Here is a 14,570-nt window from a genome sequence, read left to right as displayed (position 1 = left end):
GAAAATATTTCTAATAATCAGTAAAAAAAATCATATTAAAAAATAGGTCAAAAAATATATTAAATATATAATTCAAGAGATGAATACTTAAAAAATAATAATAAATATATTAGATGATGGCTAATGAATTAATGAATTTTTTGGATTTATCCCTTACAATCCAAATCCATCAAATTTTATCACCCTACATGAAATTTCAGATTGATACTGTGACTTTCTGAGATCTTTGGAATGTTTCTTTCCCCAATTGAAAGACCCAATCAACAAAAGAGAATAGCAATATAGAATATGGAATGAGAGATAAAACAAGGAGATTGCTCATTACACCCATACCAATTCTCTCGAATTTATGAAAATCCAAAGATTGAAATCCAAATGCACTACATATTACAAGACAGCTCAAAGTTCACACAAAATGTACCTAATGCACAAATTGTCCTGGGTTATGAGATACTATAAAACAAGGGAATTGCTTATTCACAAGACTCATTTTGATTTCAAACTTAAAATTTCAGTTTAAAAAATGATGAATTACATGATGAGGAGAATAGTTTTCCACAATCTTCATGGCAAATTTACAGTATAATTGGCATATAGAAATAGTATAACAAACTTAACCCAGATTTGAGGTATTTGATTTATAAGGCAATTACCACTCATATTCTAAAAGAATAATAAATTTTAAAACCAAATTTGCAAAATTGAATTCACAGCCTCTAGACTTTCACACTTCTTTATGCCATTTCTACTATGCATGTGCAAAAAACAGTAACCCAAAAGCTTCAACTGGTATACTCTGTTCTTCAAAATCATTTCTGCTTTCAGATACACTTAAATCCCTTAGCCCAGTTAAGCTAAAAGCTTCAACTTGTGAATACTCTGTTCTTCAAAATCTTCTCTGCTTCAGATACACTTAAATGTCGAATCCCGTTATCTTTCAACCATCTCTTCCCTCCTGTCATACATTCTTGTACTCTCTTTTCATCCATCTTCAACAACTTAAGACCTTCATTTGATTTTGGAAAAAAACCTTCTGGCCTCAAACACCATGCCCCAAATACCCCAAATAAAACATCCAGGTCACTAGCAAATCTTTCAACGCCGCCATTATGAAACTTTGCATTGCTAAGGAGAATACCGTTAAAAATTAACCGATCAATTCCTGCTGCCAAACCCCTCCAAACCGCAACAAAATCCCTACTGTTCAAACCTTCTTCTACCACCAACATTCTACCTTGCAGATGATCCAAGGCCTCTATTAAAGTCTTTGATACTGTCCATCCTTCTTCACTCTTTTGCCATTGCTTTTTGTTCTTCAGATATTCTCGAGAACGCGCATCAAATCCTCTTAAAATAACTACAGCTATCTTTTCAACCCACTCTGTTCTAAACTCTTCCATCTTTTTGATCTCATCGTCAAAGATAATTCTATTGGAACTCTCTGGTAACCCGTCACGATCCCTATTTGTATTACTTGGTAATTCTCCGTTGTTGTCGTCCTCATTCACTCCCATCTCAAGGAAAAAGACTTCCTCAGACCATTCCTTTAAAACAGATTCAAAGTAACGAGCAGCATTGATGGAAATTGCAACTTTAACTAAAGCGTCGTTGTCAGTTAAGGCAGTCAACCCTTCAGCTTCTTGGCAGCGGAGAAGTATGGAATCAAAAAACTTTCTTATAATCGGCACACCAACTAACCTGAGAAATTTCGACCTCAAAGTAACACTAGGCAATGACCGACAGCGTTCAACAATAGATGCTAGACGGCGAACAAAGGCACTGGAAACCAGAGGAGACTTATGATCATCAGTACATGTTGAAAGAACTACACTTTCAATTTTCTTTTTCCAGTTGCTCTCGTTTTCGGTGTCTGGTTTCAACTTATCTAGGGCATCACCAAGTTCTATTTCTGCCCACAGATTAAGCCAATCTGGACGATCACAAAAAACAGATAGAGAAGAAACTCTCTGCAAGATATCATCATCTAAAGATAACAAAATCCCAGAATGTTCTACCATAGATATAATCCTTTTGTCAAAAGCTATCATCAAGTCAATGAGGTGCAGCCATGATATTCTAGCGGATGACTGAACACCCGTAACACTCTCTTCATCTAGTTGAGTAATGTAACTAGGGAAAACTTCCTTTGCCAAGTATGTGCATAAAGAGGTTACCATGGCTGAGATCCATTCTTCTCGGCAACTATATCCAACTACCTTAGCTTCATCAACCAATGGCTGCAACATTTCATCCAGAGAGTCAACATAATCCCTTGTGATCTTAAACACGAGGGTAAAAATAAATTCTGGCTTATCAACCCATTTTGAAAAATGCTTTTGGGAAGCCAATGATAAGGGATTCACAAGCTCTTCAATTGCCCAGAGTGGTTGTCGTAGGGCAACCTCCCTATCATGGCCCACAAGTTGTCTAGATTTCCTTTTCCTTTGCAACTCCTGTAGGTTGCACAGAGCAAGAAAATTTTCTGAATACTTGAGCTTATGATCGGCTTGCATGCTTTGTAGAGGATTCAAGACTTGATTTGCACTCCTTGCATCTGAGTGCGGGGAAGCTATTACAGACAGAGCTGGGGGCCATCCAAGCAGAGCTAGAAGTGAGCGATGATCAGCAATTGCCTGAGGTCTTAAAATAGCTAGAGCTCGATCTACTCTATGGTCAACTGCTGATACAAGATGTCTCCATTGAGGGTGCATCTTTGTAATTGAAGTCAATATTTCCTCTGTCATTTTTAGTGTTTTAATAGCAAACAAACGCATATCCTGCAACATTTGAAGATACATTAAGGAATATAGTAGTGTATGGATTCCCAATATCTTCAGATTCATATTATGAAAGTGTGCTCACGCCTGAATTCTCGTCAGAAGAATGTTTCCTTATGTTTTTGCTCATGGTATACGATACGGCATCTTCGATATCACCAACCAAAGTATCAAGCTTCAGTGCTGTCTCTGGAAGACACACAAAGGACTTTTAAGAAGCTAAAAGGTAATACCTAAGAAATCAAACCAAAGACAGTATGGTAACCATCACTGAAAAGCAATACTTTTCTTGATAATCACAATAAACACATCACAAAAATCGTTCTTAACACAAATTTCAAGACAAACATCATCTCCCATTCTTCCCAAAATGTTCCAATTTACAATGAATACATCGAGCTTTTATGCCATCTCTATAAGAAAATAAAAGTAACAAATATTAACATTAAAGGGCAATACCAAAGACAATAACCATAGTTAAAAAGAAAAAGAAGCATATCATAAGAATATACGTAGCACGCAAAATTGAAAGTGTGGCCGGTGTCAGAGTCTCACACGAACCGAACACCAACATAGTGTGTGTTTGGATTGACAGTGGGCAGAATTGATTTTGATAGAATTGAGTTTGGTAGAATTGATTTTGATAGAATTTAGTTTAGCATAATTGATTTATGTTATGATACATTTATGTAAAAGTGAGTTGAACAATAAATTCCAGTGTAAAACTCAAGTTTAAACTCAGAAGCTACAAATTCTAGCTTCAAGTAGAATCAATTCATCAATTCTACTTTAAAAGAACCAAACACCTCAAAATCACTTCAGAATCAATTCTACACATCTAGAATTTCTTTTTGCTCTTCCAAAAGCCAATCCAAACATGCTATATTTATCAAATTATTACCTGTGTGCATGTGTCAGTGATGTGTGTGGTGTCCAATGAGCTTCATGGATAACAATTACTCAAGATATGATTTAAAAAAAACATCATCTTGCATTTTTATGTAAAGTGTTCTTTGATTCTTTCCACAATTTGAAAACACTAAACTACAATTCTTTCCACAATGTTCATCAATTTGGACATTTAAAAACCAATTCAAGCAGAAGAACTAAAACTAACCTGCATAAACACGAACTGTTTCCAACCTAGCCACTTCCTTCGCCAAAGTCGCAAGTTCTTCTCTGAAACCTTTCCCACCTTTACCCTCTCCTTCGCCTCTTCCTCCATCTTCACTCAACAAAACGAAAAACAATTTCTCAGAAACCGAAAAACCCTAAATTACAAAATCATCGATCAAATCACGAATCAAACCTGGCACGATGCCGGAGGAGCACGTAGCTGATAACTCATTCAATTTAGAGTTAACACCAACGAAGAGGCTGTGAATTTCACCGGAAAATGACGCATATGCTGCAAGACCTGCTCCGAGCCTCCGAGTCAACTCGGCAAGAGCCCGATCCAACTCAGAGCACTGAGTTTGAAGCTCGGCGACGAAATTGGGAGATTCAGCGAGGACAGTTGCGGTGTGAAGCTTGTGGTCGAGGAAGGAAAGTGCGGAATGCGAGAGGTGAGAAGGCGGTGGCAGTGTTTGGAGTTGTTCCATCGTGGAATTTTGATATCGGTGGTTAACTAAGGTTGTTCTCCGCCGTGTGTTGTGCTCGCCGGTATAGGAGTAATATGAGTCGGCGGCGATGAATCGGACGTTGTTACGATCGACTGGATTTTGTTGGTTTGGGTTGATCCAAAGCAGGTCCCAGTTTGGTTGTTTTCATTTTTTTATTTTAAATATTAATAAAATATTTTGCTCCTCATAGATTTTTACTTTTACTTTTAAAAATATATATTCACTTTAATTTGTTAATAAACTAACATTCTTTAAATAAATTATTATTAGGAGAAATAATGTAAAATGTTATTTAAATATATTTTAAAATAAACAAAATGAACAATTAAGCATCCTATTACTATTCAGTGGTGTCCTCCTCTAAGTCACTAAGGTCTGGATATGCCTAAATTTGGATGGCATTTGTAATGGCAATTTTGTTGCTGGTTGTGGGTGTCTTTTTATGATAGTTTTAGGCGTTGGTTTGGCGGTTTTCACAAGTATCTTAGTAACTTCGATAGTCTTTTTGTTGAGTATTGGGGAGCTCTTTCAGGTTTGGATTTTGTCTGGCAGAATAACTTCAAGAAGATAATTGTCCAAGTGGATAACAAGAGTGTTGTTGATTCTCTTGTTGGGTCTGACTTAATTCTTAGGCAAGGTTTATCTTTAGTCAGGCATATTCTTCTTCTCGCTCAAAATTTTGAGGTTGTTGTTTTCAATAATGTTCTTAGAGAATCTAATAAGTGTGTTGACTTCTTGGCCAAGTTGGATCTGCCTCGAATAGATGATGGTATTTGGATGGATATTTTCCCGGTGTTACACTTGGATTTTCAGCTATTAGAAAGTCAACAGAGAATGTCAATGAAAAGACGTTTATTGTGTCAACGTTAATGAAGTGTATTTAAAGAGGCATTAATGGCAAGTCGTCGATAGACCAATGACAAAGAGTTGATCGAGTTGTCGACACAGCGAGACACGGCTTAGAGGACTCTCAGAGATAAATCCCCAAGACCCAAATTGCTGGGGAAATATGTCCAAAATCTCGAAAAGGGCATTCGATAGAAGCCCCAATTCTATCAAAAAAGGACTTGTCGACGAAAATAGCATGATATAAAGACTTAGTGATTTTTACAAGTCATGGGTCCTTGAAAGGCATCGTCAATAACATGTTTGAAGCGATTATCGTCGAAGGTTTGTGAAGAAGTGGAAGAAGTGGAAAGCAGTTACCACTCAACGTGGGTTGCAAGCAGATAGCGTCTTGGAAGACACGTAAGCACATTTGTGGGAACTTGAAGGATTGAACGTGGAGCAAATGCAATTATTCCTCTAGTGGACATAACCGTCGTCGACAGTTATTTTTTAAATAGAATACATAGCACACTCATACATGGGATCAAATGTCACAAAATTTCTAACATGCGCTCCATACCACTGGAGTACCCGAGTCAAATAGCGAAACAATTGAGCGAGAGATATGTATGCGTCCACCCTTTTTTATTAGTCTTTTTTGTCTCCTTAAACATAACATGTACTTTTCCTTTACTTTATTTAATGTTATTTAATGCATTTTACCTTATCGTTTATAACAACTTGAAAACTTCATTTATAGTCTTTTGCTACGTCAAATTCAATTCACACGCAAGTGTGTTCACATGAATTATTTGAACAAATTGTTTTGGAGATTTTTCGAGTTAATCTCACAGACTTTCAAACTCGTGATTGTTTATCAAAAGCACTAGTGAACAAATTGGCAACCTGGTGAGACCCTTTTATGTGAATACTTTTGCATAAAAATAGTGTCTGACGCTTTGTTTTTGTGTCTTCCGTTTGTGTGGTCTTCTGTGTTGTATGCACTTGAGGAGTGGTAAATGTCTTTCTGGCATGTCTTAAAAAAATCAAACTCATTCCCAAAGTAATACTCCAAATCCAGAAGGACAACCGGTGGTTACTAGTGTCGGAAGTTATGTGGCTCCAACCTCAGTCGAGGAAGTGCCCACTGTCGTAAGCCAAGAAGTGGCGTATTCTATACCATCAAATATGGGAATTTCATCACCACAAACTTCAATCGCACCAACCTTTTCTAGGGAGTTACGGAATCCAAGAGACCAGAGTTCTCCTTATTTAGGCTTATCGCTGCCTCAAAAGGAATAACTATATGGAGTACCAACTGCAATGATGGCAAGCCTGCACCATAGTACGTCAATATATTTAGAGAACATGATGACATCATTATCGCCCTTTAATCCATATGTGGCTTCAGCGTCCACCATGGGCAACTTTGGCCAAGTAGGACAACCACCAGGAGATATGGAGTAACCATGATATGGATGAAAGTAACCACGATATGGTTCACACGATTACACAATAGATGAGCAACGTGTTTACCCAACTTCTAGAAAACGCGACTAAGAGTTATAAACAGCTAACCTACCAAATGGGTAGGATTGCTGATTTTTTAGGGGCACCACCAGCGCCCTCAACTTCATTGCCTAACATTCCCCAAGGGTTTAACCCCCGGAAAATAGGTTTATTGAACACGATCAAAGGTCGGAAGGCCTCGACATGGTCCTGGTGCAACGCGATCAAGATGTCGAGCAAGTCTTGAGACAAGCCCGACAAGACAACATAGGAGTCCATGATAATATCACTAACGTCGTTAAACGTGTTTTGGTCCATAATAGCCTCAACGTAGGCCTCAACTGGCCAAACTATATATCACTAGTATCTGAGTATGTAAGGTAAGCCGAATTGCCTAGGGGGTAGAAAGTCCCAAATTTTACCAAGTTCGCTGGCGACACTAGTGAGTCCACCGTCGAACAGGTACCAGACGAGGCTGGTGATTTAGCCAACAATGAGAATCTGAAAATCAAGTATTTTCCAAACTCATTAACAAATAACTCTTTTACATAGTTCACCACCCTTCCCCCAAATTCCATTTTCACGTGGGCCCAACTAGAAAGGGTCTTTCACGAGCAGTTCTACACGGGCCAGTGTAAGATTAGCCTCAAGGAATCAACCAGTGTGAAGAGAAAGGTGGCTGAAAGCATTAATGATCACGTCAATAGGTTTAGAACCTTGAAAGCGAGATGTTTTGTGCAAGTGTCAGAACATGAGTTAGTTGAAGTGGCAGCAGGGGGTCTCGACTACTCCATTAGGAAGAAGTTAGACACTCAATACTTGAGAGACATGGCCCAGTTGGCCGATAGAGTTCGACAAGTTGAACGATTAAAAGCTAAAAAAGCTAGAACTTCTAAGTTCATTAAAAAGAATGTAGCTTATATCAAAGTCGGCAACGTAAAAAATTCATCTGACTCCGAGTATGAGTGTGTGGAGGAGAACGAGGTCAATGTGGCCGAACTGAAGCATGGGCCTCCCTATACATGCAAGCTTCTAAAACCCTAAAATGGGAAGAATCCCATAGATCCTAAAAATGAAAAATTTGTTGTTATAACATATACCTTTAGCATTACTAAGTGTGACAAAATATTTGATCTGTTGATTATTGATGGACAAATCGTTGTTCCAAAAGGGACTAAAGCCCCGCCATTAGAAGAGAGAAAGAAAAAATGTTTTTTTGAAAATTCCATAATTTTTGGGTCATAAAACTTCTCAATATGTACTTTTCAGGGACCTTGTGCAAAATTCTCTCAAGGGTGGCAGACTCAAGTTTGCTAACAAGCAAAGACCGCGCCCGGATGAGTAAACTAAAACAAAAGTTGAGGCTTTCTTTGTCGGCCCAGTGGATATCATGGTCGTCGACACTGTCAACAGCGATGTGGCTAAAGATGGCAAAGAAAAGAATAAGGATCAAATAACAAAGGCATATCCCAAAGAAGAGGAGTTGGTCGATTTTCTAAATCGCTGCAAGTTGAAAGATTCAGAGGTAATGTTGTGTCCCAGGTGCAGCTCTGTGTTTGACAAAGAAGTTACTAAAGAGATGGAGAAGACCAATACTTACCAATCAGAAGTTTTTACGACATAATAAACTCAAGGAATCTTTCTCCAACAAATGGAAAGTCTCAACAAAGTTCTAGGGTCAGACTTATGTCCTTACTACAAGTGCATCTCCCAGAGAATGTTACGCCCTGCTTAAAAATCAGAAATGGGTGGGAGGAAATGGAAAGTTATGAATGTTTATTCTAGTTCCTCGTATCGAGACAACTCTCAAGTCTCGAAGAAATACTCTTATGTATTACACAACTATATAGGAAAAAACCTCATGATCAGGACTCAGTGGAGGAGGCACCATAGAAATAAGAATGTTGCATGAGAGGTTGGAAGCTCCAACGGAAGTGATAGTGTTCGATCTGTCGATGAAAGCCGAAATAGTCAGTGACCAGTCAAGTAAAGGTTGTTTCCCATCTATCGCCCATAAAAGAGGGGAAGCAACCTTTTTGATCACCTCTAAAACCAACGACACCTCTAGGCTTAAGTTCCAGGCTTTGGAACATATGCCTTCTTCCCGTCATATGTCTGGAGCATCCAGAGTCTAGGTACCATGATTGGTGTCTTAATTGTGCTACTAAGGATGTCTACAACATAAATTATCTTATCCTTAGGTACCCATAACTTTTCGGGTCCTTTTTGGTTAGTCTTCCCAGAGTTTTATCCAAACTTGGGTTTCTGTGCAGGATATTTATACATGCATGCATGGTTGAAACGGAAATGAGCTTTTGCTTTAGCCTTAGGTTTTGAAAAGGTTTCACCTTTAGGCACAACACCATTTTTTTACCAGAAGGGACAAAATGGGAATACATAGTTTTTGGTTTATCAACTTTTTCAGAAGTAGATTCTTCATCATAATCATAACCAAATCCTCTTGTTCGGTTTTTACTTATGCCATAAAATCATTGAAGCCATTATTATTTTATTTAGTATTCTAGAAAGAAATTTATGAAAGTATTTGTCATATTTCTTTATGACGTCATTAGAGTTAGAGGCTTATGAAATATTTTCCTTCTCAAGTTTGGAACTCTTGCTCTGAAGCACATAGTTATTTTTTTAAAATAAAGTTTTCTTCATTTAAACTTGAGAAATCTTCCTTAAGCTTACAGTATGCTTCTGACCAGATACATGAACCTTTTTTCAGATCCTTGTATTTATTCAGAAGCTTATGATACTTATCCAGAACTTCTGTTAAACTGGATTCAAGTTCACAGCGAGAGAGTTCAGTGAATACCTCTTCAACGTCTGAATCAGATTTTGATTCTGGGAGAGCTTCTTCATCTGGAGCTTCTATGGTAGCCATCAGCGTGACATTTTCTTGTTAATCTTCATATTCCTCTTTAGATGAGTAAGAATCATCCCAAGTATCCATCATACCTTTCTTCTTCTCTTTATGGACTTTCTTATTAGGTATGAGCCTTTCCCCAGCTTGGGACATTCACTCTTATAGCGCCCAGGCTCCTTGCACTCTTAGCATGTGATGTCTTTGCTGGATTTATCTTTATTGGATCCAGAAGTAGACTCATAAAGACTGCATGTCCTTCTTTGTCCTCTGAATATGCTTTGTCTTTTCTTCCAGAGTTGATTCACTCTTCTAGACAAAAGAGACAACTCATATTTTTCTTCAGAATCTTCTTCATATTCTTCTTCTTCTGTTGATGCTTGAAAAGCTATAGTCTTTTCATACTTTCTCAAATACTTCAAAGCAACATATTTTCTCTTTATCTATGGCGCATGTTCTTTAAGCTCAATTTCGTGACTTCTTAAAGAAGTAACAAGTTCTTCAAGAGAGGTGTTGTTCAGATCCTTTGATAACTTCGACGTAATTACCATAGGTCTCCATCTTTTAGGTAGGCTTCTGATGATCTTCTTCACGTGATCAGCAGTAGAATACCCTTTTCCAGAACCTCCATCCCTGTAATAAGAGTTTGAAACCTTGAGAACATGTTCTCAACAGTTTCATCATCTTCCATCTTGAACGCTTCATATTTCTAAATGAAGGCAAGTGCCTTGGTTTGTTTGACTTGGGAGTTTCCTTCGTGAGTGATCCTCAAAGAATCAAATATCGAATTTGCAGATTCTCTATTTTTTATCATCTCATACTCAGTATATGAGGTGGTGTTTAACAAGATAGTTCTAGCTTTGTGATGATTTTTATAATCTTTCTTTTGTTGTTCTGTCATCACTCTTGTTTCTATTTTGTTGTCACTGACGTCAATAGGATGTATGTAACCATCGACTATTATATCTCATAGATCTACATCATGACCTAGAAAGAATCTTGTTATTCTATCTTTCTAGTAATCAAATCTTTCTCCATCAAAAACAAGAGTTTAGCGCTATAGTGATCTTTATCATTTATAACAGGTAGAGGTGGAATAACCGCCAAAGTGTTTCACATAGTGGATCTTTATCTGACACAATTAAGTGTTTGATAATCTTATCAATACCAGAACTGGAGCTCTAATGCTAATTGAAGGTGACAAGAAACACAAGAGGGAGGGGGGGGGGGTTGAATTGGGTTTCCAAAATCAAAATTGTTTGTGTCCAAAACACTCAAAGATGAAACAAGAACAAAAATAAATGAACACAATTATTTTTATATTGGTTCACTATTAACGATGTTAGTCCAATTCACCCGCCAAGGTGATTTAGCCTTACCAACAAGGTCTTAATCTACTATAACTAACTGATTACAAACACACAAAGACAACATGTCAATGTCTTCTTAAGAATCCCTATTAAACCTAGTCTCTAAAGGAATATAAACTCAATCAGTAAGATAGAAGAAATGTGTTTACAAGATTGCTTCTAAGAAAGCAGATTACACAAATTTCAATACAAAGAATTGATCACACAAAAACGAACAAAAGCTTTATCTGTGTTTTCTTTTCTATATTCACAAGAATAATATCCAGTTCAACAAAAGTGTTGTGAGATATTGGATAATTGTTCAAAATCCTTCTCTTTTTTCCATTCTTCCAAGTGTTCCTTATATAGGCAAGGAAATATTCGTTGGAAAGTGTGGACGGAAATCTTCACAAATGAGTTGGCACCTTGCATAACAATCTGCAAAGGTGGAAGACAAAATGGTACAATAGTACAATTCTTATTACACAAAATCAGCGTAGTGGAATGAGCATTTTCACTTGTATTGTGTACTAATTTTCTCACGTAATTTTTTTTGATCTTATCTTCTAATCTTCAGAGGCTTGTGAATAAATGTTGTTGAAGCATGTTTAGAAGGTTCAAGACTTAGTAGAGAGTCTTCAGAACTTAATCTTCAGAACTCGATAGCGCAAAAATCTTTAGAGCTTGACAAACCTTCAAAGACTCTTCTATCAGAGTCACTGTCGGAAGCTTTAGCACAAACGTTCATCAGAACCGTTGTTTAAAAGCGTTCTAGAACTTGTCATAATCTTGTAAAGTGCACTTTTGTATCTCTTCAGGGTCAAAGTGTGTTGAGTCTAAAATCTAATGAAGTCGTCCGTCAAATCTTCAGAATCAGAACCTGTTAGCAAAAGCTACACACTAGATAAAACCATTAAAATACAAAATTGTTCTCTAAGAAACATTGTATTGTTATTATCAAAATTTAAGGTCAAATACATAACTAAATCTTGTTCTTACAATAATTAATCATAATTGTTTATTATTAAATTAATAGTAATTTTTAAAGTTCACCGTGATAGACCAATAAATTGCATTCACCATGCTAACATTTACTAACTTAATAATACTCTCTTAACCGACTGTGTTTGTGACTACCACATGTATAGAGAGACTTTGGATATATCATCATCATAATAATAATAATAATAATAATAATAATAATAATAATAATAATAATAATAATAATAGGTTATGACTCTTAATATTTATTTGTTTAATGCTCTTTAAATTATATAAATATATTATATTAAAAGTCATAAGTGTTTATTTATTTAATGCTTCTTAAATATGTTTTTATTAATATAGATCATGATTACGATTAAATAAAGAGAAACAATATTTTCATAATTATTCTATTTTATAACTTGTGGCATGTTTTCTTGATCCTTCAAGATAGTCTTGTATATTTCCAAAGCCCGTGTAACGTTGTTCTCTTTTTTGAATTCCGAAAATACAAAATTGATTGAATGAGTCATCTTCGTCGAAGTAAAACGGATGATTTGCATGAGTGGAAGTCTATACTGGTTTATTTTGCATGTTGAGTCAATTATGAGTACAGAGGGAAATGTGATGAACAAGTTGACGAAATCAAGATGAATCCAAAATATATCTCGAACGGTGATTTTATTCTCACAAACTATGTTCGAAGCATAGTGGTCATTATCCAAAAACTTCAAGAGTTGTATCTCAGATCTTGGTCCTCTTATAGTCTTGTTGTCTCGAGCATGTACATTGTATATTTGCTTGATATTTGAAATATTTAGAGGTCATTTCGGTTTCAATGATGCGAGTATGTTTTTCGGCACCACCATGTTTAATATCATGTCAAAAACAAGTTCTTTCTCCCCTAGAACAGGGCGACATACAATGGGATGACCGACTAGCTTGACATTCAAGGCATGATTGTGTATACTGAAAATCACATTAAATTTCCACGTCTCATCAGTCATACGGTATCCGTGCAATTTAAACAAACACTCACATTTCCTCGATTCAGTGTCATGTTATTTTAACTTCCTAATCTTTGGTTGGTATGTGCCATGTCTTTCGCATATCATTGTTACAAATGTTTGTTTTCTATCCGAACCATTGTCGGACCTTTCAATTACAATGTCAAACCCCAATTTGTCGGCCTCCCTACAAACCCATTGTAACATATATTCACAAACAACAAACACTTATTTATTTGTAAATTGTGCACAAACATCTATCTCGACAATAATCGATCGAGCATCGGGTTTAACATCATCATTCATTTCATACGGTTTAACATCGTTATTCACTTCACCTGGTTTAATATCATGCTTCAATTCGATTGGTTTAACATCCACACTCATAATAGTTTTGGGAAACATATTTGGGTGTACCATATCTAATACCACCAACAAGACAAAAACAATGTGAAAACTCAAACTATCATGATAATTCGGAGATGCACATCCGGACCACACCTAACTTTGTCCAGAGATGCATATCTAGATTCAACGTCTATTTTCAGCTTATAAACAGGATTAATGCAAGGAATGAGTGATAATATGAATGAACTTTACCTTCAATTCCAACTTGTTTTGCTCCCTTTGATGTGATGAAATACAAAAATGATGTTTTGGATGTTGAATAGGTGATTGAGAATGAAAGAAACTTTTTTAAGGATTTTGAAAGTGGAGTTTTGTATGAGTACGAGGGAGAAGATCATACAAGGTGGTGTTTTATCTAATTTTCCGATGGTCATTTTCAGAGATGCATCTTTGGAAATATCACTGAGTCGTTCATTTAACTAGTTCAGGGAATTAAAACACAATAATTAAGTGCAGAGGTTATTTCGGAAATGTATCTTCGGATACACTCAAATAACATACGAAGATGCATCTCCGAACTATATTTTTTACAAAATAGGATGAATCTCAGAAAAGCGCATTTTAATATGACTTTGAGTGCGTCTAGAGATGTATGAAGGACATTTTTCAGATTTATAAAAATGTGAAAGACACTAAGAATGGAAAGTTTCCCTAATTTTAATATATATTCTATTATTTTAGTTTTTTTTTTGGATTTGTTTACCTAACATATGCATCGCTCTATTAACAAAATGTAACAAATTTGCTGTTCGTTACTCGAGTCAAATGATATATATTTTACATAGATTTGTATTTTTTTTTACAGTAATGATATATTTTTATTCAATAACATTGATTTTATGATAAACTATGAAATTTTAGAATTTAATTAAATGGGATAAAAGTCTAATTCAATGAATTTGAAAAATGAAAATTTTCTTGTGATATGAAATGGGATGGAGCACATTACATCTCTAACCAGATAAATATTCCTTAATACTAAATATGATATGAATTTGATTAAGATTTTTGTTTGGAATTGGTTTAATACTTTCAGGATTAAATATGTTTTTTTGTCCCTATAAATAATCTATAATTTAATTTTAATCTCTATAATTTTTTTTTTCATAAAATAGCCCTCATAATTATAATTGTATAAGTGATTATATTTGATTTTAAAAAAACAATAGGGACTATGTAACTGCATAGAGTTATAGAACAAAAAAGAAAGAAAAAAG

General features: G+C 35.8%; 1 protein-coding gene across 2 annotated transcripts; it reads right to left on the bottom strand.

Moving 5' to 3' along the window:
- Positions 1-321: 321 nt before the first annotated feature.
- Positions 322-4,552, bottom strand: LOC127127681 (RINT1-like protein MAG2). Of its 2 annotated transcripts, XM_051056926.1 has the most exons (4): positions 4,087-4,552; positions 3,895-4,002; positions 2,863-2,966; positions 322-2,777 (listed from the first exon to the last, which is right to left on the bottom strand). In XM_051056926.1, the coding sequence occupies exons 1-4, from the start codon at positions 4,376-4,378 to the stop codon at positions 864-866; spliced, it is 2,418 nt and encodes an 805-aa protein (XP_050912883.1). In that variant the 5' UTR covers positions 4,379-4,552; the 3' UTR covers positions 322-863. The 2 variants fall into 2 exon arrangements, with proteins under 2 accessions (XP_050912883.1, XP_050912884.1); XM_051056927.1 differs by lacking the exon at positions 4,087-4,552 and having other exon boundaries at positions 2,863-3,010.
- Between the last annotated feature and the right edge of the window lie 10,018 nt (positions 4,553-14,570).

The sequence above is a fragment of the Lathyrus oleraceus genome, chromosome 3, assembly GCF_024323335.1.
Source record: "Lathyrus oleraceus cultivar Zhongwan6 chromosome 3, CAAS_Psat_ZW6_1.0, whole genome shotgun sequence".
Classification (NCBI taxonomy): Eukaryota; Viridiplantae; Streptophyta; class Magnoliopsida; order Fabales; family Fabaceae; genus Lathyrus; species Lathyrus oleraceus.
This window is presented reverse-complemented; position numbering and strand designations above follow the sequence as displayed.